Source organism: Lemur catta, chromosome 15, assembly GCF_020740605.2.
Source record: "Lemur catta isolate mLemCat1 chromosome 15, mLemCat1.pri, whole genome shotgun sequence".
Classification (NCBI taxonomy): Eukaryota; Metazoa; Chordata; class Mammalia; order Primates; family Lemuridae; genus Lemur; species Lemur catta.
In genome coordinates this window covers 20,902,519-20,930,251 of record NC_059142.1, presented here as the reverse complement: position 1 = coordinate 20,930,251, position 27,733 = coordinate 20,902,519, and the positions used below count along the sequence as shown (strand labels likewise).

General features: G+C 38.7%; 1 protein-coding gene across 1 annotated transcript; it reads left to right on the top strand.

Annotated features, from left to right (window-relative positions):
- Positions 1 to 1,688: 1,688 nt before the first annotated feature.
- UTP6 (UTP6 small subunit processome component) lies at positions 1,689 to 27,733 on the top strand. Its single transcript, XM_045525433.1, has 19 exons — positions 1,689 to 1,892; positions 3,638 to 3,722; positions 7,049 to 7,090; positions 7,321 to 7,413; positions 8,378 to 8,425; positions 8,864 to 8,927; positions 10,677 to 10,795; positions 14,896 to 14,973; positions 15,749 to 15,830; positions 16,587 to 16,668; positions 17,946 to 18,130; positions 18,675 to 18,754; positions 19,143 to 19,220; positions 21,051 to 21,230; positions 22,208 to 22,288; positions 22,481 to 22,590; positions 24,114 to 24,180; positions 26,345 to 26,417; positions 27,454 to 27,733. Exons 1-19 carry the CDS (start codon positions 1,801 to 1,803, stop codon positions 27,609 to 27,611), a joined length of 1,797 nt encoding a protein of 598 aa, XP_045381389.1. The 5' UTR covers positions 1,689 to 1,800; the 3' UTR covers positions 27,612 to 27,733.

Here is a 27,733-nt window from a genome sequence, read left to right as displayed (position 1 = left end):
TTCCTTTAAAAATTGTAGTTAACTTGTCAAAGTCTCTATCAAATTTGCCTTAAAATGAAAGAGTACAATCTGTTAGAGCTTGCTGACTTCATTGTATCTAAAGAAATTTAGCAAGTACCTTTTCTTATTGTCATGCATTTATTTATTTATTTTTGAGACAGAGTCTCACTCTGTTGTCCTAATTAGAGTGCCCTGGCGTCAGCCTAGCTCACTGCAACCTCAAACTCCTGGGCTCAAGCAATCCTACTGCCTGAGCCTCCCGAGTAGCTGGGATTACAGGAACGTGCCAACATGCCCAGCTAATTTTTCTATTTTTAGTAGAGATAGGGTCTCACTCTTGCTCCGGCTGGTCTGGAACTCCTGAGCTCAAGTGATCCTTCAGACTTGGCCTCCCAGAGTGCTAGGATTACAGGTGTGAGTCACCGTGCCCAGCCTGTCAGGCATTTATTTATTGAGTATTTATTATATGTTAGGCACTGTTCTAAGCTCCAGGGTATCTAGTGAACAAAAGGCGGGGGGATTCCCTGTGCATATGGAGCTTACTATGTAGTGTCATCCCTACCCTTACTGTTAACACAGGCCCCAGAGATTTTACTATTACAAATAAATTCCATCTTTGTTTTACACTCATGATTTCCTTTCACTTTCCTCATGTCTTACAGCTGAGAGAATCAAGAAATGATAAAGCCCAAGCCACCTTTGTCTCAGTTCTGAGACCAGTGGAGAGTACAATGTGAAAGGAAAAAAAAGAAAGGAAAGGCACAGAGTGGAACATAGTTAATTGCTAAGCCTATTCTTCTTTCATAAATCACACCGAGGATCAAGGTGCTAATGGGAATGTTGAAATAAACAGGTCTAACAAGAACTCCTGCTTTGGCTTTTTATCATCTTCCAGAACTTAAAAAGAACTGAGCCATGTAGTTATTATTGTAGGTTTAGTAATTACATCGGCAATATTGCTTCCAAGCTGGGTTGCCTGATGGTCCTCTTAGAAATAAGTTGCTTCGGCAATAGTTTAAGGAAGGTCTATACGTTATTGACTTATTTCAATAAAAAATGTCCAAGATAAATTATAGTGTCTGATGTCCACCCAGGTACATGTGTTTTGAAAGATCTTGTCTACAATGCCAGGGTAATTATTTAAATAATAAAACTTTCCTCCCTACTTTAAAATTAATCAGCCAATCAGAGATTCTAACCGTGAAAATCTAGGTTCATCACGCTGGTTTAGTAAATCTAGCAGAAAGTTAAGACTAAGCGTTTTGGGTACACCCCTCCGATTTTCGTGGTTGACTTTTTTAAGTGTTTAATTATACAATATCCTCCCCCATTTGTCTTTTTTTTTTTTTTTTTTCGGTTCTTGGTGTTGGAACGTCAGGACGTGGGATGAGACCACAATAAAAATAGACATCTTCCGGCAGAAAATGCATTTCATGCCGTTTTCAGGTAACCTCTCTAGACCCTGGGGCGTTTTTACCGATCCGGGTCTAACTCGCCGCGCGCGCGCTTAGTCCCGCTCCTAGCCTAGCTCCGCCCCCTCACTCCTGTCCGCCCGAGTCGGAGACCAGCAGCGGTTCTCGCTGCAATTCCACAGTCAGCCACAGGGTGGCGACAGCGGTTGCAAAATGCAGAGGGTCTTCCTTAACTACAAAGGCGGAAGCGGAAAAGGCGGGACCTAGGGAGCCTGCTACGTCAGTGCGTGCGAGCACGCGGGCTGGGTGTGTGCACGAGGAGGTGGGCGTTTTGCCGCGCGTGTTCGCTGTTTAGACGCTGCTTGCTGTGTTGTAGCGTTGGGACCTCATGGCGGAGATAATTCAGGAACGCCTGGAAGATAGACTCCCCGAGTTGGAACAGCTGGAGCGCACTGGCCTGTTCAGCCGTCTGGAGATTAAGTGAGAGAGGGCTGGGGGAGGGGAGGAGGAAGAGCCGCGGCAGGCCGAGGCGGGTGTGGGGACACTGGGGTTGTGTTTTCTGTTTCCTGACGTAGCGGAAGCCCGTTGCCGGGTTCTGGTAATTCCCAGAATTAATTTCTCAGGTATCGCAAGGTGATCCGTCTGTCTGTTTACCACCAAACATACAGCTTTTTATGGAGTCAGGTCCTGCGGCTACAAAAGGAGATAAAACCAGGGTCCCTGCCCGTCGGGAGCTAACAGGGCCCTGCGTTTGGTGTGAGAGACAGACATTTTAGACATATTTATTACAGTGTACTGTTGTAAACATGCGAGTGCTGTGGGAGCCCCAGAGGAGTAGATAAGTCTTCCTAACTAGATTCGATGGGAACCATTTAATTCAGGTTCCTATGCTGCCCCAGAGCCTAGCCACAGCGACTGGCACAGAGTAGGCATTCAGTAACTTGTTACAAATTAATTACGTTTTCGGGCACGGTGCGTGCCTCTAGTTCCAGCTACTTTGGAGGCTAGGGCGGGAGGATCACTTGAGCCCAAGAGTTCCAATCTGGTCTGGGCAACATATCCAGACTCCGTCTCAAAAAAAAAACAAACTTCATTATCTTTGATAGTTTTTTTTAGTTTTCTGTGACTATTTCTTCTTTTAGCTCAGTGACTGTGAATGCAGTAATGTGACTACGGAAGTCTCAACATTTAATGAAACACGGAACATAGCAATGTGGATTCTTAGTGCTCAGTAAATGTTATTCTTATCATTACTGAAGACAATCATCTGTACATCTTGCATTAAATTCCTGTAATATGCACATGTTGTGTGCTCACTCCTTAGCTAAGGACGCTGAATATTCTCCCAGAAATCCTTTGTGGCAATAATCTTTTTAGGTAGAATTTAGTTTTTTTTTCTGAGACAGTCTCACTCTGTCACCTGGACTAGTACAGTAGTGTCATCATAACTCACTGCAGCCTCAAACTCCTGGGCTCAAGTGATCCTTCTGCTTCAGCCTCTTGAGTAGCTGGGACTACAGGTATGCACCACTTTGCCCCAGTAATTTTTCTATTTTTTTGTAGATATGGGGGTCTCACTCTTGCTCAGGATAGTCTTGAACTCCTGACCTAAAGCAATCCTCCCCCCCTTGGCCTCCTGAAGTGCTAGGATTACAGGTGTGGGCCACCAAGCCCAGCCCTAGATTTTTTTTTTTTTAATTTACATGTTGAAAACTCAGAAATAAGAGGAATTTAGGAAAGATTTTTTTTTTTTTTTTAAAAGGCTGGTCAGGTGAAGCAATGGGAGTGGAGAAGGAACAAAGGAATCTGTAACTAGTTGTGATCCATTAGTTGTAAACACCACTGCACTCGGACCAACTTGGGAAGGAGATTGGATTATTAAAACCTAAGTGACCTGAATTTGGAGGAAAAGAAATCTTTATTTATACCATACATAAAATAATGTAAAAGTACTTAACATAATTGGCTTTGCAGGTAGGATCATCAGTGGTCCTGGCAATTGATTAAGATGATTTTCCTGAAAGTTCAACATTGTATCCTGACGCCTTAAGAACACAGACGTAATCATGTTAAGAGAATACTTGTTTGTGAAAGATAATTGTGTTTGGGAATCGGGTTTTGGCAAATGTGTGTTTTAAATATATTCAAAATAAACTGGAAAAAATCCAAAGATATTTAACTTTTGATCTTTTGAAGTGTTATGGTTAAAATGTCTTTCTCCTCAGGGCTATCATTAAGAAGTCTTCCCATCTAGAATACAGAATACAGCGAAGAGCCCTTTTCAAGGATGACTTTATCAGTTATGTTCAAGTAAGTGAATAGTTCCATTACTTTTTAATCCCCTCACAAATTTTAAATTAGTTATAGAATGATGAGCTTAACATCCATTTTCTTCAAAATTCCAGAATTGTTGATTAGACAGGTATTTTTGAACAGGGGTAGAGGTGATCATTGGGAGTAGCATTGCTCCACTGGGGCTTTAGTCCTTGCCAAATTGAACTTTTCTTTCTCTACCTCTCCCTCTCTTCTCCCCTCCCCAAATCTCTTGTCTTCCCTCTCCCCTCCTCCACCCCCTTTTCTGTTTTTTTTTTTTCTGTTGAGTTAGTAGATAAGAGATTGCCAGAGACACAGTGTGTATCAGATTTCAGCAAGAAATTTGCCTCTTGGTCGGTAAGATAGAGGAGTGTGAATTTGGTAATAGCATATTGTTGGAAAGTTAACACTTGTATATGTAAGTCTATCAACTTGGAAAGAGGTGTGCTGCAAGATTCTTTCATCTTCTAAATGGATAGAAGGTTTGATTGAGGAAGATATTATACATATCAGACCAATTTTTAGATGGGAGGGAATAGCTAATACATTGGGTGGCAGATCCGTATTCAGAAAGAACCAATAACAAGATGAAATGTTTACCAAGACTAGAAGTTTTGAGCTGAATAAATTATATATGAAACTTGGCTAAAAATCTTGTTTTTGAAAGAGATCCTAGGGTCTGTAGTAGATTGCTAACTCAAAATGGGCCAAGGGCATATTATGTCAAAATATAAGTATGTTAACAAAAGTAGAGCCTCAGGTAAATTAGTTGAGCAGAGGACATTGAAAATGGTAGGTACTCGGAAGATCTTCGTTTGAAAAAAAGTGTTTTGCACTTATCAGTCCCCCTCTGGAGCATTGTATTAGGCTTAAGACTACTTTTTTTTTAAATTTTTTTGGAAACAGTCTCGTTCTGTCACCCCATGTAGAGTGCAGTGGCATCATCATAGCTCACTGCAACTTCAAACTCCTGGGCTCTAGCTGTCCTCATGCTTCAGCCTCCCAAGTAGCTGGGACTACAGGTGTGGGCCACGACGTGTGGCTAATTTTTCTATTTTTAGTAGAGACAGGGTCTCGTTCTTGCTCAGGCTGGTCTCAAAACTGTTGGGCTCTAGCAATCCTCCTGTCTCAGTGTCCCGAAGTGCTGGGATTACAGGCATGAGCCATTAAGCCTGTACTTAAGACTACATTTTAAGGACATTGGAGAGGTTAGTTGGAGGGCAGTGAGGATAGAAGCCTTGTTGTAGGAGGATTCATTGAAAGAATTAGAGATGTTTAACCTTAAGGAAACTTGAGAAGTGGCAAATGATTTCACTCTTCAAATATTTGAAGAGCTACCTGTTGATTTGTTTAGTTTTAGAGTGTAACTGAAGTAAGTAGATTAAAATATACACAAACACATATACACACACTCTCTCTGACTGTCTTACATATGTACCCCCTTTCCTGCATACAACCATGAACATGCTATGAGACGCAAGTGGTGTTTTAAATCAGTGAGGTTCTGCTTATTCACATTGAAAAAATAAAATTAGATCCTTTCCTCACGTAATGCACAAAAACAAATTCCTGTTGAAAAGCTTATTCTGGGGAAAAACTTTAAATCTTTTGCAAAAACTATAAAAGAATGACTTCACATAGTGAAAGATTTCTTTAAATAAGGCTGAAAGCACAAACTATGATCAGATTAATTTATTTCTGTTAAACATGCAATTTTTTTTTTTTTTTTTTTTTTGAGACAGTCTCGCTCTGTTGCTGGGGCTAGAGTGCCGTGGCGTCAGCCTAGCTCACAGCAACCTCAAGCTCCTGGACTCAAGTTATCCTTCTGCCTCAGCCTCCCGAGTAGCTGGGACTACAGGCATGCACCACCATGCCTGGCTAATTTTTTCCATGTATTTTTAGTTGTCAGGCTAATTTCTTTCTATTTTTAGTAGAGACAGGGGTCTCACTCTTGCTCAGGCTGGTCTCGAACTCCTGAGCTCAAACGATCCTCCTAGCTCGACCTCCTAGAGTGCTAGGATTACAGGCATGAGCCACCGGGCCCGGCCATAACATGCAAATTTTTGTGCAAAAACACTGCAAATGTGAAGAGGCAAGCCACAATATGTGAGAAAATATTTGCAGCATGTATAGTTAGAACTACGTATGTAAACATATATAAAGAACTGCAAATCAAGAAGAAAATGACAAACAACTGGGAAGAAAAATCACTAAATCGTATGAACATGCAATTCACAAAGGGGAAACATGATTCATATTTAAACCTATGGGAAGATGTCAGCCTCACCAGCAGTATGGTAAATATAGATTAAAACCAGGGCATAGTACTGCTTTATATCCATTATATTAGCAAATATTTTAAAGGCTGACATCAGTACAGAATTGGTACAATCACTTTGTGAAGTAATTTGGTGGTATCCCATAAAGTTAGACAATGAATGTACCATGTGACCCAGCAATTTCATTCACACAGTAAATTGATGAGTGCCTACTATGTATACGACACTGATCTAATCCAGTGGGGTACAGGAATAAATTTAAGCAGACAAAAATTAGTGCCTTGAGGAGATTACATATTTATGGTAGGCGTAGGGTACACCCTGGAGAAAGTTCCTGCTTATGTTCACAAGAGGATATGTATAAGATTATTACTTGCAGCTTTTTGTAGCAAAGAAAAATTGGAAACAAATGTACATCAGCAGGAGCTGGGGATAGGTAAATTGCACATTCGTACAATGAAAGCAGTTAAAATGAACGAACTTGAATTCCCTGTTTAACAGGGAATAATGTTGAGTAAAAATATGGAATGATGAGTATAGCATGATACCATTTATATAAAATCTAAAAGTATTCAAGACAGCATTAAAGTGCAAAGTCATGTGTGGGAATGATAATGAAGTCAGTATAGTTGCTACTTCTGGAGAGGAAGAAGAGTGGCATCAGAGATGGATACAGAGGGGGTTTCACCTTTATTTGAAATGTATTCTAAAAATGATTTGAAGCAAATATAGTAAAATATATATAGGCTTTGATGTAGCTGTATGGTAGCTGCATGGAGTGTTCTGTGTGCTTGAAATATTTCATAAAACAATTTTTAAATGAAGCATGCAATTATAAGCTTGTTAATGGCTCTGTATTTTATAGATGTAAGGTCAATTTTCAGTGAATTTTAGACATTTATTGTAAATTATCCTTATTGATAGCAAATGATCTTCTATTTTATATTCTTGATTTCTACTTTATGATTTTAATCAATATATTTTCTATATTTAAAAGGTTATAATTTTTTCTTGTTTCTATTTTTTTGTATTTTTTTTCCACAGCATGAAATTAATCTTTTGGAGCTGATCCAGAAAAGAAGAGCAGTAAGTAGATTTTCTAGAAGTTGGGAAAAAAATACAGAATTAAACAGTGTGGCTGTATAGTTAGAACTTATGTTTGGGAGACAGTGGTGTTGATAAACTGAGTGGTGATTTGCCCATAATGGATATTTGCAATTATTTGCTTTATCAGTACTGTTAAATGATTGAGTAGGAATGCTGCTTTTGGAGAAATGTGATTAAACTGAGGCTTTGTTTTTTATGTTCCTTTTTAGCGCATTGGCTATTCATTTAAGAGGGATGAGATTGAGAATTCTATTATACACCGGGTACAAAGTGTCTTCCGACGTGGTTCAGCAAAGTGGAAAGTAAGTGATCAGAGCATCCTTAACTTTAAGAGTTGAAGATATGTATTATGCATATTGTGAGCTGGATATTCTAATGCATTTTTTGTATTCTTGCGTGTCTCAATACTTATTTTATCTTGTTTTGTTTATTTTTTGAGATAGAGTCTTGCTCTGTCGCCCAGGATAGAGTGTAGTGGCATCTTCATAGCTGACTGAAACCTACAAATTCCTGGGCTCAAGTGATCTGCCTGCCCCAGCCTTCTGAGCAGCTGGGACGACAGGCGTGTGTCACCATGCCTGGCTAGTTTTTGTATTTTTTTGTAGAGGCGAGGTCTAACTCTTGCTCAGGCTGGTCTGGAACTCCTGGCCTCAAGTGATCCTCCTGCCTCGGCTTCCCAGAGTGCTAGGATTACATGGGTGAGCCATCTCACCTGGCCCTCAATACTTACTTTAATGATGGTATCACTGCTGGAAACATTTTTTGAGCCACTTAACAAATCAGTAAGAACATTGATCTCATTACCATATAGTTACTCTGTGAGGATGGTGCTGAAAATAGTGTGTTTGATACAAAGTACACCGAAGACTTAGAGGTGGTAGATAAATGGTTAGGTAGGGGAAGTACCTCAGTAACTTGATTTTCTTCAAAGTTTGGCTTTGGGAGTGGAGGTACTATTAATATATAGGAAGTACTTTAGATTCTTGGGAATGACAAATTTTGTGATGCTACCCCTGATTGAGACCACTTAAGATCTGCATTGAACAAATTGAATAAACAACAAATTTTATCTTGGAACATGGTGGATGGGAGTCAGGGAGAGATTGAATTATCATGATTAAGAGGAAGAGCATACTAGGCTGAGGGGTGTGGTAACAGATTGGAACTTCTGAAATCTACCCGTTTTTTAACACAGTTAATTTGTGCAAAGGTATATTATATATAGAGGTCAAATTCAGCCAGCTTACTACATTATTTTTCTTGCAGGATGATGTTCAACTTTGGCTAACCTATGTAGCTTTCTGTAAGAAATGGGTAAGTAAAGCCATGTCTTGCTCCTCTATTTTCTGTTAGTCTGCCTTTTGAGCTTCATACTTTATTACTGAGCTCCATGTTTTCTCCAAAGGTGTAGGATTAACAAATGGGAAAAGATCCCACAAAGGCTGAACTTCAGTGTAACATTTGTATATCTGAATGGTTATCTAAATGGGTTCTGTGTCAGATGAAAACAAAATAATTTTTATGCATATTTGTTCAGTAAAGTTGAAATTATTTTTAGATATTTAGAATGTTTATGTGTAGTGGTTTAGAGAGAAAATTATGAGAGTGTCTGTATTTACTGATATGTCCCTAGCGATAGCAGATCTTGCCCCATTGGATTTTACAGTTGGTGAGGATAGTACATAATACTTCAAGAGTAGTAGCAATGATTTCTCTGTGCAGGAAGTGGAAACATTTCTTCCTCTTTTACAGGGTACCAAAACTCAACTTAGCAAGATATTCTCTGCCATGTTGGCCATTCATTCCAACAAGCCAGGTATGGTGAAATCCTTGTCAATTATTTTTCTATATTTTATTAATATTTAGACTCAAGCTAATTGGAATTTTTCTTGATGAACTTAAGAGAAATTATTTTGAGGACTTGTGCTTAGAGAGTTGGCCTCAGCAGTTTTTGTTCCTGAACAGCTGTCTCTTAGTTCATCCCTGCCTACTGTGTCTGCAGGCAAGAAGGACTATATTTCTTTTCAGTTGATAGTAAAAGAAGCTTTTGGGTCCTTTGAGGGACATCTTATTTGGAGGCAAATTTGAGGGATTTTAAAAACTTAAAGGGGAAAATATTAATATAGATTTTAGGAGAGTACTGGCATAGAGCAGGTACTCACATTTTGTAAGAGAAAGTCTTCTCTTGTGAATAATGTATGAATGGTATATTTTATAGTGGAGGTGCTTCAGTACCTATTCTCAGGATATTAGGTTTAACCAAATACTTTATGCTACACAAGACTCAAATAGGCTACATTTGGCACCAGTTTTCTTGAAGGATAGAGCAGTACAGCATTAGGTGTGTTTCTTCAGCAGAGTACTCTTAGCAGTTTGGAGGCCAGTCTCTGGTTCACAAGGTGACAGTTCGGGTGTGAGGGATGAGATCACATGAGTGGGTAGGGGGAGCCAGTGTGGCTTAGAAGTTCTATGGATGATCACAGCTGGGCATGGCTTCTAGAGATCCTAGAAATGTCCATCCTCAATTTCAGGAGTCATATGCTCAAGAAAACCCAAAGTAACAGTTGGCCACCATTCCTGGTCCTCCTAGTCCAGATGTGGTTACCAACCATGCATCATTTTTATCAAATGCAATCTTGCTTGGTAAGATAGCTGACTTCTATTAAGTTTGTAGGGAAATAACTAGAATATCCATGTGGGGTTAATTTCCCATGTAGAAGGACAAAGGGTTTTTAGAAAAATTGTGAACTATTCTAAATATAGAGAAAAGAGGAAAATGTTTTTATTTCATTGATTCTAACATATACATTTTTTTCTGGCTTTTTTTTTGTTGTTGTTAAAGACAGAGTCTTGCTGTATTGCCCAGGCTGGAATACAGTGGCACAATCATAGTTCACTGAAGCCTTGGACTCCTGGGCTCAGTGATCCTCGCTCCTCAACCTCCCAAGTGATTTTTCTGGCATTTTAACACCTTTAAAATTTGTCTTTGACTTACAATAATGTTATTCTTAGATCTGATGAAATATAATAACAGGCACTTATGTACCCATCATCGAGATTGAACATACGTTAGCATTTACCAATTTGTGTCTGGATATTTTTTCCAATTTCAAATAAAGCAACAAAACTTTGTAGTTAGAAACTCCCTCTGTCCATCCCCTTCCCCTTTTGGTAGGGTTTTAAACAAAAATTCTTTAAGTAATCCCAGCACTTCGGAAGGCCGAGGTGGGAGGATCACTTGAGGCCAGGGGTTTGAGACTAACCTGGGCAACATAGTGAGATCCCATCTCTTAACAAAAATAAAAATAAAAAAATGAGCCAGGTGTAGTGGCACATGCTTGTAATCTTAGCTGCTCGGGAGGCTGGGGCAGGAGGATTACTTGAGCCCAGGAGTTTGATGCTGTAGTGAGCTATGATCATGCCACTACACTCCAGCCTGGACAACATAGTGAGACCCTGTCTCAAAAAATAAAATCGTTTGAGTATTAAAATTGGAGCATTGGTCTTTTCTTACCTGACTTGATTAATTTATTGAAATGAAGTCTTGATTTTTTTTCATTTATAGCTTTGTGGATTATGGCTGCCAAATGGGAAATGGAGGACCGATTGTCTTCAGAAAGTGCAAGGCAGCTATTTCTTCGGGCTTTGCGTTTTCATCCAGAGTGCCCGAAACTTTATCAAGAAGTGAGTGTGTGTGCACGTAGGGTGAGAGAGTGATGTCTTAAGTTTAGTCCTTTGGAGACATATATTCTTTATTAAGTTGAAAAGACTTTAATTTACAGAGGCCAGGGATAAATCTGGGGGAAGAGGAGAGGAAACATCTTTGTATTTCTTGGCCAGTGGTAGGTGTTGACATTATGCAGCGTCTGGGTGGGTGAGAGGTTGGAATCCCCACCTGTGAAGGGATAGAGAACTAGACTCTGGGGGGCCAACTATAGCTTTTTTTTTTTTCAGGCAGAGTCTCGCTCTGTTGCTTGGGCTATAGTGCGGTGGCATCAGCCTAGCTCACAGCAGCCTCAAACTCCTGGGCTCAAGCGATCCTCCTGCCTCAGCCTCCCGAGTAGCTGGAGCTGTAGGCATGTGCTGCCATGCCCGGCTAATTTTTTCTGTATATATTCTTAGTTGTCCAGATAATTTCTTTCTATTTTTAGTAGAGACAGGGTCTTGCTCTTGCTCAGGCTGGTCTTGAACTCCTGACCTCGAGCGATCCTCCCACCTCGGCCTCCCAGAGTGCTAGGATTACAGGCGTGAGCCGCCGCCTTTTTTTTTTTTTTTGAGACAGTCTTGCTCTGTTACCCCGGGTAGAGTGCAGTGGTATCATAGCTCACTGCAGCCTCAAACTCCTGGGCTCAAGTGATCCCTCCTGCCTCAGCTTCCTGAGTAGCTGGGAGTATAGGCATGCACCACCATGCCTGGCTAATTTTCCTATTCTTACTAGAGATATGGGGTCTTGCTCTTGTTCAGGCTGGTCTTGAACTTCTGAGCTCAAGCCTCGGCCTCCCAAAGTGCTAGGATTACTGGCAGGAGCCACCACCCCTGGCCCAGTTTCAGTTTCTTTGTATCTTTGTTATTACTTTTTTTTTTCCCTTGGTTCCCCTCCCTCCCTTCTGTCTTATTTTGACTTTTGTTCCTCTTTTCTCCGGGTTCTTTTTTCTTTTTGTCTCTTTTTTTTTTTTGTCTCTTTCTTAAGATAGGTACTGTTAGTATGTCCTGACTTTCTTAGGGGACTTACTCTCTTGGAGGGTGCTGTAGCACCTTGATGGCCAAGATTTTGATTTAAAAACACCCCAAATGATAGAAATGATGTATTGTTGGAAACTGTGCCCTTTTGGGAGGCATTTGTTGAGATAAAGGAGAAACTGCTATTTAGTCCTCAAATGAAAATTAAGCCTATGTGATGAAGGGAAAAACATACGGGTTTTCATAGGTTTTGTAGCTGTCTCAACTGTATTTCTGGTCTTGCAAGTAATTTAATGATGTTTTTATATTGTAGCTTTATATTGCATCTTTTCTTTTTACATTCTGTTAGACATTCCTTTGTCACCTTTATTAATTGTTATCGAGAAGGTTTATAAGAATCATTCCTCCCCACTGTTAGTGGGTTATTGTGTGGTATTGTCATTTATATGTTTTTTGGAGCCTTTTGTAAATTTCCATACTTGTATTTACCAAAATGGAAATGGATTTATTGCCTGTTCTTAACAAAATATTAGAATATATTTATCATAAATAATTCAAAGGAAATAGTTTTATGAAAAGAACTTTTATTTTTGAGTATAGAAAAAGTACTCATAGGCCGGGCGTGGCCTGTTATCCTAGCACTCTAAGAGGCCAAGGTGGGAGGATTGCTGGAGCTCAGGAGTTCGAGACCAGCCTGAGCAAGAGCGAGACCTCATCTCTACTAAAAATAGAAAGAAATGATCTGGACAGCTAAAAATATATATAGAAAAAAATTAGCCGGGCATGGTGGCACATGCCTGTAGTCCCAGCTACTCGGGAGGCTGAGGCAGAAGGATTACTTAAGCCTAGGAGTTTGAGGTTACTGTGAGCTATAATGGCACCACTGCACTCTACCCTCGGCGACAGCAAAACTCTGTCTCAAAAAAAAAAAAAAAAAAAGAAAAGGTACTCATAATCTAATTACCCATACTTCTATGCATATTACAGAAATTTGAAACATAAGTTTTATTTATTTTTTCTTTTTTTTTTTTTTTTTTTTTGAGAAAGAGTTTTGCTCTGTTGCCCATGGTGGAGTGCAGTGGCGCCATTATAGCTCACCGCAACCTCAAACTTCTGGGCTTAAGTGACCCTCCTGCCTCAGCCTCCCCAGTAGCCAGGCACATGCCACCCACACCTGGCTAATTTTTGTATTTTCCATAGAGATGAGGTCTTGTTCTTGCTCAGGCTGGTCTCGAACTCCTGGTCTTAAGCAATCCTGCTTCTGCCTCTCAAAGGGCTAGGATTATCGGTGTGAGACTCCAAGCCCAGACTATTGTTTTATTTTAAGTTTCACTGTTTCTTTCCTCTCTTGTCTGCATTCTGCTCTTAGGTCCACTTGCTCAGTTCTTTTATTTCACTTACTGTATTTTTTAGTTCTAAAATTTCTGTCGTTGCTCTTGTTGGGAACATTCAGTATCCTCCTAGCTATTTGAAACTATGTATTATTGTCAACTATAGTCCTACAGTGATAGAACACTAGAAGTTATTCCTCTTATCTAGCTGTAATTTTATATCCTTTAACAAATTCCTTCGTATCCCCCACTTCTGTCCAGCCTTCCCAGTCTCTAGTGTACTCTGTTCTACTTTTTACTTCTATGAGATGAACTTTTTTAGCTTTCACATATGAGTGAGAATATGTGATGGTTAACTTTCTGTTCCTATTTATTTCACTTAACATGATGCCTTCCAGTTCCATCCATGTTGCCATGAATGACAGGGTTTCATTTTTTATGGCCGAATAGTACTACATTGTGTATGTATACTGCATTTTCTTTATCCATTCATCTGGTGGGCACCTAGGTTGATTCCATATCTTCGCTATTGTGGGCAGTGTTACAGTAAACATGGAGGTGCAAACATCACCAATATGATGATTTTCTTTCCTTTGGATAAATGCCCAGTAGTGGGCTTGCTGGATCATGTGGTAGTTCTATTTGTAGTTTTTTGAGAGAACTCTATACTGTTTTCCATATTGGCTGTACTAGTTTATATTCCCACCAACAGTGTATGAGATTTTCCTTTTTTCCGCATCCTCACAAGAATTTGGTTTTTCTTTTTTTGTCTTTTTGTAAAGCATTTTTATGATGGCTGATTTAAAATCTTGTCAGATAATTCTAACATCTGTGTCATCTTGATGTTGGTGTCTCTTTTTTTTTTTTTTTTTTTTTTTGAGACAGAGTCTCGCTCTCTTGCCTGGGCTAGAGTGAGTGCCGTGGCATCAGCCTAGCTCACAGCAACCTCAAACTCCTGGGCTTAAGCTATCCTACTGCCTCAGCCTCCCGAGTAGCTGGGACTACAGGCATGCGCCACCATGCCCGGCTAATTTTTTCTCTCTATATATTTTTTTAGTTGTCCAGATAATTTCTTTCTATTTTTAGTAGAGACGGGGTCTTGCTCTTGCTCAGGCTGGTCTCAAACTCCTGACCTCAAGCGATCCGCCTGCCTTGGCCTCCCAGAAGCGTCTCTTGATTGTCTTTACTTCGTCAAGTTGAGATTTTCTTGGTTCTTGGTATAGTAAGTGATTTTCTATTGAGTCTTAGACATTTTGGCTATTATAAAATTCTGGAGATTGTTTAAATCTTCTGTTTAGTATATCTTCTTGGATACTGCTTTGCTTCTTTGCTGCTAGATGGGGTTAGAAGTCCAGATTTCCCATTTGGCCTTTGTTGACACTTGAAATATATGGATAAGGTCATAAATAAAATCCCTTGCAATAACCTTCACTGTTAGATGACAACCTTATATACTTATCAGCTGTATTAAGGACATCTTCACTAACTTAGGACTTGAATTTATAGTTTAGTGAAGTGATGACTGTGAGAGTACAAACATTTTTAAAGTTTTTGATTCATATGTCCAAATTGCTTGTCAAAAGAGCATAAAATAATACCATTTTTACCATACCTTGTTAGTGTCAGCTGGTTTCATAGCAAAATAAAATATAACACCCCCAGACTTTTCCAGATCCCATATTTATGGGTAAAAAAAAAATGGCATCTTACATATTTCTAATTTTTAAAAAAAGCATCTCTAAAGACTTTCAGTTTATTATTTCCTTTCTGTAGTACTTTAGGATGGAGCTGATGCATGTTGAAAAACTGAGGAAAGAAAAGCAAGAATTTGAAAAAGCCAACATGGATGTGGTAAGGTCTTAAATATTGATTGTATTGTAATTTATTAATATATGGTGTTTTGAGCCTGCTTAAGAGGAAGAGAAAATCTTTGAAATATATTTTTCTTTTCAATTTAATGTTGTCACATCTTGCAGCTTTAAGATGGGTCTAGTGTTGATTTAATTAAATAAATAGGCTTAGTAATAGAAATGAAGTTTTGTGGTTTAAAAACAGATATTTGGACTAACTGAAGTGGTCTTTAAAATTATTACAGATAGAATGGCGAAATGGTATTCTTTAATACTGTATGGTCTCAGTAAGTGATTTATTAATGGGTTGAAGGAACTTGAGAAAAGTTGTGAAATGTGTGGTTCTTAGCCTCCTTTCCGTTTTTATATGATTTTTAATGTGACAATTTTAAAAAAAGATTTAGAATATTAGTGCTAAAAAAGGAACTTTGCTATCGTCTGTTATTGTGGTTTCCATCTCAGAACTTTTCTTATTCAAAGAAAATAATATACAGAAGGGCAAACAAGGCATATAAAACCTGACGGGTTGTGGTGTAGATGGAGAGTGAGGCCTTAAGCCATGTTATCTTGCCGCTACTCCAGCAGCCTGTGAGAACACAGTTGGAAGACCAGTGATCTTGTTCAAGCTGCACATTTTACATGAGAGGGAACTAGCCCAGAGAGGTGATTTGCCAGAGGTCATGTGGCACAGGTAGTCTAGGACTGTTACTTTTCATCCTGGTGCTTTTTCTACTTACTGGCACTACTGATGAGTTATGTTTAATGTAACACTCTAGGAGAATCTTGATTATTCTGAAGAAATCCTTCAGGGCGAGTTGGCACGGATTGTCTACAAAAATTCTGTAAGCATAATTAAAGGTAGGTATCTTGTGAACATTTGTTTATTTTTGTTTAATTTTCAGTGTTCTTTGAGTATGAACATTTATTTTTGGTAGGGAAGTGAAACATTCTTTTCATAATGAGGAAGACCTTTAGCTAATTTTGAAATTTTCGATTAGAATGTATGTAAAATTCTATGGGACAGAAAAGGCTTATTTCTCCTCAGCTATAAATGGAAATTTCAGTAAGTTCTTACTGAGTACTTAACTCATGGGGAATTGAAAGAAATAGATGATTTAGTCTGTTACCTTATAAATACTCTAGAATATTAATAATGGCTTTGTTTGTATAGGGGGACTATGGGGTAACTTTGTTTTTCTCTATTTTGTCCCATTTCTCTCTCTCTCTTTTTTTTTTTTGAGGCAGACTCACTCTGTTGCCCTGTGTAGAGTGCTGTGGCATCAGCATAGCTTACAGCATCCTCAAACTCCCGGGCTCAAGCGATCCTCCTGCCCTAGCTTTCTGAGTAGCTGGGACGACAGGCATGTGCCACCACGCCTGGCTAGTTTTTCTATTTTTTGTAGAGGCAGGGTAACTCCTGACCTCGAGTGATCCTCCCACCTTGGCCTTCCAAAGTTCTAGGATTACAGGCGTGAGCCACCGTGCCTGGCCCCCATTTCGCAATTGAAAAAAAAAAAAAAATTATAGTACTAAGAAAATGCTACTTTTAGAGTAAAGTGATTCTTAAGAGTCTTATTGACAGTGAACCTCTCCTCCCCTGCTTTTTAAATTTAGGTGCGGAATTTCACCTGTCACTGCTTTCAATTGCACAGCTATTTGAGTTTGCCAAAGATCTCCAAAAAGAAATTTATGATGAGTAAGTAAAATAGTAGAATGGTGAACATGTCTATTTCTGATCTTGTGGTAAGAGTTTCAGGTTGGATGTTTAGTAGGGAGGAAAAGAAGGTACCACACTAAATTCCTGAAGAAAAAGCTAAGTTTTAGGACCATTGTATCATATTAAATTTAAAAAGTATGTATCTGAAGAAGTTTTTTGATACACTTATTTGCTTACTTTTTGGAATAGTTTATCTTTAATCATTGACAAATATATCTAAGGCTTATATAAAAATCTAACGCTTGCTTGCCTGACCTTCTGTTTATATTCATAAAATGAGAGTTATACTGATAGATGTTTATAGTTGAGTGCTGCAGGTAATTTCACTGTAGCGTCTGATTATATGGCTTAAGAATTACTTGTAGCCTACCTTATGGATATTTCCATTCTCAGGTAACACCCCTTACTTTGACAAGAGATAAAATAGAACATGGATCAGTTTATTCTTTGGATATCTACAGGGTTTCAGTAGAGGAGTAGGTTGTGCTTTTTCTGTGCATCTATTGTAGAAAATCAAGAGCCCAGATACAATAAGGTTTTCCAGGACTCATGGAGGCTTGTGTTGTCATAGGTAACTGCTGATTTGACTTTTGAGAGGTAACTTAAAAGTTAAAGTTTGTGAATGATGTGGGTTTTTTTTTTTTTTTTGAGACAGAGTCTCACTCTGTTGCCTGGGCTAGAGTGCTGTGGTGTCAGCCTAGCTCACAGCAACGTCAAACTCCTGGGCTAAAGTAATCCTCCTGCCTCAGCCTCCCGAGTAGCTGGCACTACAGGCATGCACCACCATGCCCGGCTAATTTTTTCTATATATTTTAGTTGTCCAGCTAATTTCTTTCTATTTTCAGTAGAGATGGGGTCTTGCTCTTGCTCAGGCTGGTCTTGAACTCCTGAGCTCAAACGATCCACTTGCCTCGGCCTCCCAGAGTGCTAGGATTACAGGCGTGAGCCACTGCACCTGGCCCCTGTGAATGATGTTTGAAATATTCTCAAACTCAATAAATAAATGTGTGACAGCTCTGATCCGTTGACACAGTTTATACAGTGAGTGAAGATAGTCTGGAGAGCCTGTTGGGAAATGGCTCTTATGGTACTGCAGTTAAAGGGGTGTTCTGTGTACATTTTTAGAGTATAGATAACTGTCTGATCGATATTCTTTCTTTTTTTCTTTTTTTACTCACCACTTGTATGAGTATCTGTTTGATATTGTGAGTTAGTTTGTTTTTGTAGGGTTGATACCAATAAGCTGTATTTTTCAGCCTTCAGGCTCTACACACAGATGATCCTCTCACTTGGGATTATGTGGCAAGGCGAGAATTAGAGATAGAGTCACAGCCAGGAGAAGAGCCACCTAAGACGAAGCTAGCCAAATCCATGGAGTTGGGCCGGAGGGAGGAGAGATGCTATGCCGTGTATGAAGAGGCAGTGGAGACTCTGCCAACAGGTGAACTTCACCAAATCATGGTGTGATATAGAAGTAATAGTATCCATGAGTGTGAAAATGAAGTTCCTGTTCCCATTATCAAAATCAATATCAGGAACCTCTCTGGAGTACAGTTTACAATGTACCTGGCTTTCCCACTTGTTCTTTCTCTGATTGTGAAAGGTGGAGCTTCTATTACCTTCCCCAGTAGTCATGGTATTTATAGTGATTTATTTGGGGGAAATGATACTTAGGAACTAATTCAGAAGATTTTAAAATTATCATTCCTTAATTATCTTTTGGTAGAGATTGAATTTTTATTTTGTAATATTAGAAGATAAAGGCTGAGGGGATATATAACCTGGATTTTTATATTTACACCATTACTCCTTTGTTTTTCCCCAATATTTGAGATGTTTGGCTGTAATCAGAATAACACTTTTTTTCATCAGGCTAATTTATACTCCTCTTCAGAGGAGTTTTCCCTTTGAAGAAAAGTTACATGATGATTGTTGAACTAAGAGAATTGGTGATCTGGTCAACATAGTCTTTCTGACTTTTCTAGGGGCCATGTGGAAGTGTTACATGAACTTTTGCTTGGAAAGATTTGCTAAGAAGACAATTAATGGGTTCCTCAGAGGGAAGGTAGGTTACATGGTCACAATGGCTGACTAGAAAGTGACTTTCTTCTGAAAGAAGAAAAGAAGCACAGCTCTTTCGGGGTCTGAGACAACTTCTAAGCACTTCATGCTTAACCACTCTCTCTTTTCCTTCTGGGTGACCTGTCATTCTGAAGGTTTGAGACTGGTTTGCCGCCAGGTTACTGGCTACCAGGTTAGGAGGAACTCTCTTCTTTCTGGGCTCTGTTTGGTGCAGCTGCCCAGTGCATCTATTCATAAGTGAAACACCATGCAGGGGCAACTCAGTCTCTTCTCTAAATTCTTGGAAAATGCAAAACTACTTTTGTTCATGTCAGAGGCTAAAGGACCCTGCTGGGGTCTTGTAATGAACTGAGGGATTTTTCTGTTTTCAGAGGCACCAAAGAACCATGACTGTATTCAGGAGGGCACATGAACTCAAGCTTCTGCCAGAATTGCAATACAAGCAATGGGTAAGGATGTAGGGAATACATTTCCTGCCAGTTATATATACTTTATTCCAGTTGTTTTGTGCCATATTAATATTATGACTAAGGCCATTTGGAAGTTTGATATGTTGAGAGCATTTACATTTGGCTGCCAGTATTTGGTGTGTGCTAAACATTAAGTCCATATTAATAAAGGGAGCAATAGTGAAAAACACTCGGAACAAAGATTCACAATTTGGGTTTATTTTGTTTGTCCACTCATTCCTTTTTTACTGAACATCCCTTTCCTGAACATATGCCTAGCCCAGATTAACCATTGATAAAATTAAAGACAAATTAGATGTATTTCTGTGTTTCAGAAGCTGACATTGTAGTAAGAGGCATATTAAACGATCTCTACTCCATGGTAAAGATTGTTACAGAGACCAGAATAATGTGCTACGGGAATACATAGTTCTAGACCAGGTTTTGCCACTTAATGTCTAGGTGACTTGGACAAACCGATTAACTTTTCTGACTGTTTACTCAATTTTAAAATAGTGACCCTTTTTTTTAAATCAGCTTGCAAAGTTGTTGAGAGCATTATGTGAGATAGTGTATGTGTGATGTATTTAAATACCTTTGTTGGGGAAAAAAAGAACAAAAATCTTTGTTGAGTGCTCTTTATTTGTATAACTCTTGCCTCTTTTGGTCCATGTCATTTTTATGTTATTGCAAGTAATGTCTTGTTATTTTGTATTATATTTTACTGTTTTTACATTAACATTTTCTCCGTACTCTTTACATATATTTACGTAGTGCACATGCTATATAGTAGCCTGCTGTATTATTACACCAAGACTGAGATTCCCTTCTCCCATTATGGGATCTGTCTGGGAAAACCTCAGGCCTGGATGATTTCAGCTGCCCTTGCTTGAGTTATTGAATGCTGGCCAGTCACACCCTGTAAATTCACATGGGCCTTGAGTATTGCCTTGGCCGTCTTCCTCTCTTTCCAGTATCATCTTTCTTTTGCATGTTCACCACTGTGGCAACTTCAGATACGCTGTACTCCTCAAATCTCTGATGTTGCCGTTCCTAAGCACACCACCTAATTACTCATTTGGTGACCTTGCCTTGAACGAGAGTCTATAAGCATACTGCCACTAACTGCACTAACTTAAAACACTTAGCTGATTCTGTATCCATCTTTTCTCCAGATTATTGTCCACAGAATGATCTTTTAAAATTTTCAGATTGTTCTGTGGCTTTCCATTGTCCTTGCGATAAAGCTGCTCAAACTCCTCAGCCTCATCTTCCGGTTCTCCAGTTTGCATCCTACCCTCCAGCCATTCTGAACTTGGATTTCCTTTCATATCCAACCTGTCTCTCACCCTTAGCCTCTTGCACATGCTGGTTGGGAGAGCCTTCTCTTTTCCTGGGGACTCCATTTTTACCTGACTAATGCCTTTTCCTCCTTAAGTCTTAGCTTACGACTTCCTTAGCGTGTAACAAAGATTAAAATTAAAAAAAATTTTTTTGGAAATGGGGCTCACTGTGTTGTCCACACTGACTGCAGTGGTTTTTTTTCACAGGCATAATCATAGTGCATTGTGGCCTTGAAATCCTGGCCTCAGGTGATCCTCCTGCCTCTGCCTTTTGTCTTCTCTGTTTTTCGATAGTCCTCATGGATAGGAGCACAGAAAGGAGGAGGAATTTCAGATTGTTCACTTTGTGCTTGTTTAGCAGCCATGGTAAAAGTCTTAGTGGAAAGGCTGTGTTGAAAGTATTGCCTCAAATGTGGTCTAATTACCATTTACATAGATAATTTAGGTTTCAGTAATTAATTTTCCAGTGATCCTTTGTCTTATCTAGATTGAGTTGTTGTCGCAACGTAAGTACTTTCTGGATGCTCTGGAGGTGGCAGTAGCTGGGACTGAATTGTTTAGAGACTCTGTAACAATGTGGCAGCAGAAGCTACAGATGCTGATTGCCTCAGAGAGCCCTGACATAGCCGTGCATTTTGAAGAAGCCTTTGTGCACCTGAACCCCCAGGTCTGTGAATTGGGTCTTTTGTATTTCCTTCTTTTGGGGAAATCTTTTAAGACTTCAGCCAAAGCTCATTTGTAATCTACTTGTCTGACGAAAGCCAACCCTAGAGTGGCATTTGTTATTAAATGGTGATGGTTCAAGGGTCAAGAGTAGAATTTAAATTAAAAAAATATATATTTTTTTACCGCTCTTAGAATGTGTAGCATGCCATTTAATAGCTTATTTTTAACCGTTTATTTGAAAATTGACTAAATTATATAAAACTTCCTATTCTATTTAGCTATTATACAAGTGAGAAATACTAACAGAGTGTTATTCTCCCTTGCATCCAAAAGTGAACATAAGCACAACTTTTAAACTAAATACATTTGTAAACCTTAGAGTTTAAAGGTCTAAATCTTAAAGCTTTACTGTGAATCTTTTTTATTCATAGGAAAAATGTATTGTAGGAGATAAAGTGGGGAAAAAAGCCGATTTGCTTCTCATTTGTGTGTGCCTCTGGGCCCTAAGTGAAGATCAGATAATTCAGCCTAGATTAGTTAGTGGTTGTGTTACAGGTCCTAGACAGCAGAGACATGACCTGGGTAGCTGTGGGTCTGACTAGCTGTGGACTATTAATTGTTTAATTAACTAAAGATGATTGATAATGTTATAGGTATAGGCAGTATTTCCCAACAGAAGGGAACTAAAATTCACTGGAGCATGTTGCTTTGGGTGACTTGGTCAGGAGGCTGTCTGTATTTTGGTATGTCATTCCTCCTGGGCAGTGAGAATTCTGACCCGATGAGGACAGAGTGAGAAATAATCTATAATTATATACAGATTATTTTAGGAGAAACCTGCCTTTATAGTGATTAGTTTTCAGAACATAGCACTGTCATTTTCTAACAATTTTTTTTAATACCTAGTATTTTACATATTTATGAGGTACCTGTGATATTTTGTTATATGTTCTTTTAATTTTTTTTTATTATAAGCAGGTTTGTCTGCCGTTGTGGATTTCTTGGGCAGAGTGGAGTGAGAGTACAGAAAGCCGAGAAGACACTGAGGCAGTCTTTAAGGTATCAGCTCCATGTTGTAGGCCTTGTGTGGGCAATGGGCAGATGGGTCAGAGTGGTTGGCTAGCTCTAGGGTTGTTTCATCAGCAGTGCTCCTAAAGCACTGTTGAGTGGCCTGGATGGTTCTCGGAAAATTTGTTTTGATACCTATAAATTTATTCACATTGCTTGTTTCTTTTTTTTTTTAAATTGTAGAAAGCTCTCTTAGCTGTCACAGGTGCTGACTCAGTAACCCTGAAGGATAGGTACCTGGATTGGGCTTATCGAAGTGGTGGCTACAAAAAGGCCAGAGCTGTATTTAAAAGGTACTCGCAAATATTCATAGTTGTTACTGGTCTCTCCACCCCATACTCAGCCACTCATTCCCAGATTGTTTCTGTCTGATGAAGTAATCCGAGAGGCTTTTTTTTTTTTTTTTTTAAGGCAGGGTCTTGCTCGGTTGCTTAGGCTTGGGTGCAGTGGTGTGATCATATCTCACTGTAACCTTGAACTCCTGGACTCAAGCAATCTTCCTGCCTCAGTCTCCTGAGTAGCTGGAACAACAGGTGCATGCCACCATGCCTGCCTAATTTTTTGAAATTTTTTGTAGAGACGAGGTCTCAGTATATTGCCCAGGCTGGAAAGAGACTTTTTTCAAGAAGTAATTTTTCAAAGTCAGGCACCTGTATTCCCAGCTACTGGGGAGGCTGAGGTGGGAGGATTGCTTGAGCCTAAAAATTCGAGTCCAGCCTAGGTGGGCAACATAGTGAAACCTTGTCTTTTTTTTTTTTTTTTTTTTTTTTGAGATAGAGTCTCACTCTCTTGCCTGAGCTAGAGTGCCCTGGTGTCAGCCTAGCTCACAGCAACCTCAAACTCCTGGGCTCAAGTGATCCTCCTGCCTCAGCCTCCTGAGTACCTGGGACTACAGGCATGCGCCACCATGCCCAGCTAATTTTTTCTATTTTTTTAGTTGTTTGGCTAGTTTCTTTCTATTTATAGTAGAGACGGGGGTCTCACTCTTGCTCAGGCTGGTCTCAAACTCCTGAGCTCAAGCAATCCTCCCGCCTCGGCCTCCCAGAGTGCTAGGATTACAGGTGTGAGCCACCGCACCCGGCCGAAAACCCTGGCTTTTTATTTATTTTTTAAAACATAATTTTTTTTCCTGTTTCTTTTTTTGAACAATAAAAGCAGTTCATACCTATTGGGGTGGGGGGAAATGATCAGTAAATATTTTGTTATAATCCCATCCTTAAGAGAAAAACCACTGTTAATATTATCATTTTAAAATTTGTTTTTTGTGTAGTTGAGAGTATACTGTAATCTCAATTTTGTATACCATTTTTATAGATGAATATTAGGCTGGCCTTTTTTCCCTTCAGTAAAAATTCTTCATAAACATCATTTATTAAAAGCAGCTGAATGATGTACCACTCTGGATGTGCCATAATTTATTTGGCCACAGTAATGCTGCTCTGATGACAATTTCTGCACAAATATTTTTTATCCATATTGGAAAGTATTTCTTTATAATATATTCTTAGAAATGGAATTATTGGTCTCCAAAAAGATTTTGAGATGCAGTCAAGAGAACTTAAGACTCTAGAAGTGAGAAAGAAGAGTGCAATAAGAAAACTGGGTAGGGAAGAGTTTATTGATGGTAAACAGTAAGTCATTACTGGTTGAAAGTGTTCATTGAGTTATCAGAGTGGCTGTCAGGTCAGGTCCTTCCACTGAGTGGCAGATAAGTCTTCATTAAACATGTGGAGGCACTGGCCTGGGTGTTTGTATTTATGAGATGTAAGAGGCTTTCTGTCATTGTGGAAGATGACATCTCCCTACTCCTTTTTAGTTTACAGGAATGCCGTCCATTTTCTGTCGATTTTTTCAGGAAAATGATTCAGTTTGAAAAGGAACAAGTAAGTGTTCTGTTTAAGCATTTCTTGTCTGGAAAAATGGGTTAGTGGTTACTAATTTGTGACAGTGTTTCTATAAGCTCTTGACCTCAAGGGCTCAAGCAGTCTCTTGCCTTGGCCTCCCAGAGTGCTAGGATTACAGGCATGAGCCACCGCGCCTGACCTGGCACCCTGTTTTGTACTGATTTCTGACTTATGTGCCATTTTGGGGAGGGGTTCACTCTCTTTTTTTTTTTTTTTAACTTAACATTTTGTAAACACGTTGCTGTATTTTTACATAGTTTATACACATCCATTATGGGGAAAAAGATTAATAATTCAATGTGATATGATGTAAATAATATTTTTAATGGTTGTATTGTTATTCCTAAACATGTAGTTTTTGTTAACTATTTGATTACCCATAGGTTGTTTCCAGTTTTGATACCGAGAACAGAGCTATATAGACATTTTGTTAATGTAGCTTTTTTGGGGGGAGGGATTTTTTTTGAGATACATTTCAAGGACTGGGAGTACTAATTTATTTTTTCTGGTTCTTTATGTATTGACAGATAGTCTGCCAAAAGAACTATACTTATTTGTAAGGAAAAAGTTAATAATGTAGGCAATAAGAAGAAGGAATGGAAGTTATAGCGAAGGGGTCAGTCAGCAAATATACCAGTATGTCTATTTCCTCATTGATTCTCCAAGTATTCAGTTTTGCTTTTTTTCTTTTATTTTGATATTTTGATTATTTATTATTTTTATTTGAATTTTTAGAAATTACTAGTGAGGTTGAACCATTTTTCATGGTTTCAATCATGGTGTGAGTCAAGTATCTGTTCAAGTCTTACAGTAAGGAAATAGTATAGCATAATGTTTGATAGCCAGGTTTTGGATTAATAACATAATAGTTATGTGCCTTGGGCAAGTCACTTCTAAGCCTTGCACCCTCATCTATAAAGGAGGTCATTATACTGTTTTAGAGTGTGAGAGTTGTAAGGCTAAATGGGATACTGGATAGAAAGGACTTTGCATAGTACCGTGAACATTATGAGCCCTTCACAAAGTATGATTCTGTTTTTCATGCATTTGTAAAAATGAGGTTAAATTGGCTTTCTATAATATAATACAATCTCAGTGAAGGAAAATATGAATGAGAAAATAGTCATTTTACTATACAAAAGGATTTTTAAATTGAAGATGTTAATCTACTTTGAAAATGAAACAAAGAATACATTAAAAAAAAAATAGAGGTAAAGAATTAGGCCAGATGTGCTGGCTCACACCTGTAATCCTAGCTCTCTGTCTGGGATGTTGAGGTGCGAGGATCACTTGAGGTCAGGAGTTTGAGACTAGACTGAGCAAGTGTGAGACCCTGTCTCTACTAAAAATAGAAACATTGGCCGGGTGTTGTGGCATGTGCCTGTAGTCCCAGCTACTCAGGAGGCTGAGGGAGGAGGATTGCTTGAGCCCAGGAGTTTGAGGTTGCTGTGAGGTAGACTGATGCCGTGGCACTCTAGCCTGGGCAACAGAGCAAGACTGTCTAAAAAAAAAAAAAAAAAGAATTAGCGGTTATTGATTGTAAAGTTAGTTACAGGTATTCTGCTAGGTGCTTAATTAACATTTTAGTTTAATACTTGTAGTTGTGCTAATTATTACCCTTGTTTTATAGGTGAGGAAATATTTAAGGTGAGAGAGTTTAAAAAACTCGCTGAAGGTTGTATATCTAGTATTTGTTTAGACTTTGCCTTGATAAAAGAAGTTTTAAGGTGGGTATAACTAGTATGTGCCAGAGCCCAGATACTGAAAAGGAAGAAATCCTTAGCCATGAGAGTATAACCTTCTCCATTCAAAAAAAATTTAAATCCTACTCATCCCTCAATGCCATCAAATATTATGTTTCCTGTGAAGCTGCCCATGTTCGCTTACTTTTTCTAATTAGGCTTTTCTCCATGCTACCAGAGCAAAGTGTTTTTATGTTTGACATTTACTTCACTTTGGTAAGTAGTACATTTGACCTTTTTCTGGACAGGTTGAGAGCCAGGCTGTATTCATCTTAAACCCTAACCCACCTTCCCCTTCAAATACCTAACAGATTGTAGTTGCTTAACAATATGATTGAAATGAGTTTGCGACATTATAAAATAGGCTTTTGAGGGAAGATTGTCTGATTATTTTTTGTTAGGAATCCTGCAAGATGGCAAATATAAGAGAATATTATGAGAGGGCTTTGAGAGAGTTTGGATCTGTAGATTCTGGTAAGTAGACTTTGCTCACAGACACATGAGCGTTTGCATGTGCAGTAATCAATTACTATGGTTCAAATGGTGTTTCTTAGCTTTTTTTTGCCTCATGGCCCTTTTTTAGAATAAAATTTGAATCCTGACTTTGCCTCCTCCTTTGTGTTGTGCATAAATACTTTGAACGCGTAATTTTGCCATAATTTCAGGTTCACAAGCCCAAGGGTCTGTGGGTTGTCTTATTAAGAAATCTGGATTAGAAAAAGATTTGCTTGGCTTGGTTCTCTGAAAAAAATGTATTTTAAGGAAAAACTTAATAAGGTAGGTCATAACAAAAAGGAATGGGAACTATAACAAAGAGGTAAAGGTGGGCTGTTAATTGGCATTCATTGTCATTGGCTATCACTGCATTACCCTCATTTGTGGGACTTGTACAGTGTACTTGTGGGTATAGGTATGTCATGTAAAGTCTGGGGCTTTATTTATGAACTCATATGTATGGCTGATATGTATAGTTAATAAACTCACATTTTAAAAAATATCCTAGTTCCTACTGGTTTCCACAGACAACTTTTCCTGGTGAAGTGAATGAATGTGTCATTTTTGCTCACCCAAGCAAATTTTATTAAGCATGGTAACAAGGTTACAGTGAACTTGTTGAGGTCAATTTTGCCTTGAAAGAAACTCAGCAAAATCTTCGGTCTTGGAGTAGTCACTATGTGATTCTCCCCATGTGCATGGTAATGGTAAATCTTTTATTTAAAAAAAAAAAAAAATTCCCTCTTTAAAAAGTTCAGTATTTGTGTTCACTAAATAACAGAGACTGTCTTGATTAATGTGAAGATTTTTTACTTTAAAAAAAGTCTTTCACTACACATTTAGTGTAAAGAAGCTAAGAGAGAGGTATTGTTTCACATAGGGTGCTAGGGAAATACCAGTAAGTTGTTTCTTAGAAATTAAGTTGAATTGGTATTAAATAAGTTTGCCTAATAAAGCCTTGTCACTTGTCTAATTAATTGTTTGTTGACAGTAATTTTTTTTGTTCCTTTTAAAGATCTTTGGATGGATTACATCAGAGAAGAATTGAACCACATCTTTGGTAGACCTGAGAACTGTGGACAGATCTATTGGCGAGCCATGAAAATGTTGCAGGGAGAGTTAGCAGAGGTGTTTGTAGCTAAATATGCTATGCATCAAACTGGCCATTTGTGAAGAGGAAGAATACAGCCAACTTTGTGAAATAGTGTTGCAAGCCCTCTAGGCAGATTTGTATTTTTTTTTTTATTTATTTTTATTTTGTCTATTAATTTTTTTTTTTTTAGTGACAGGGTCTT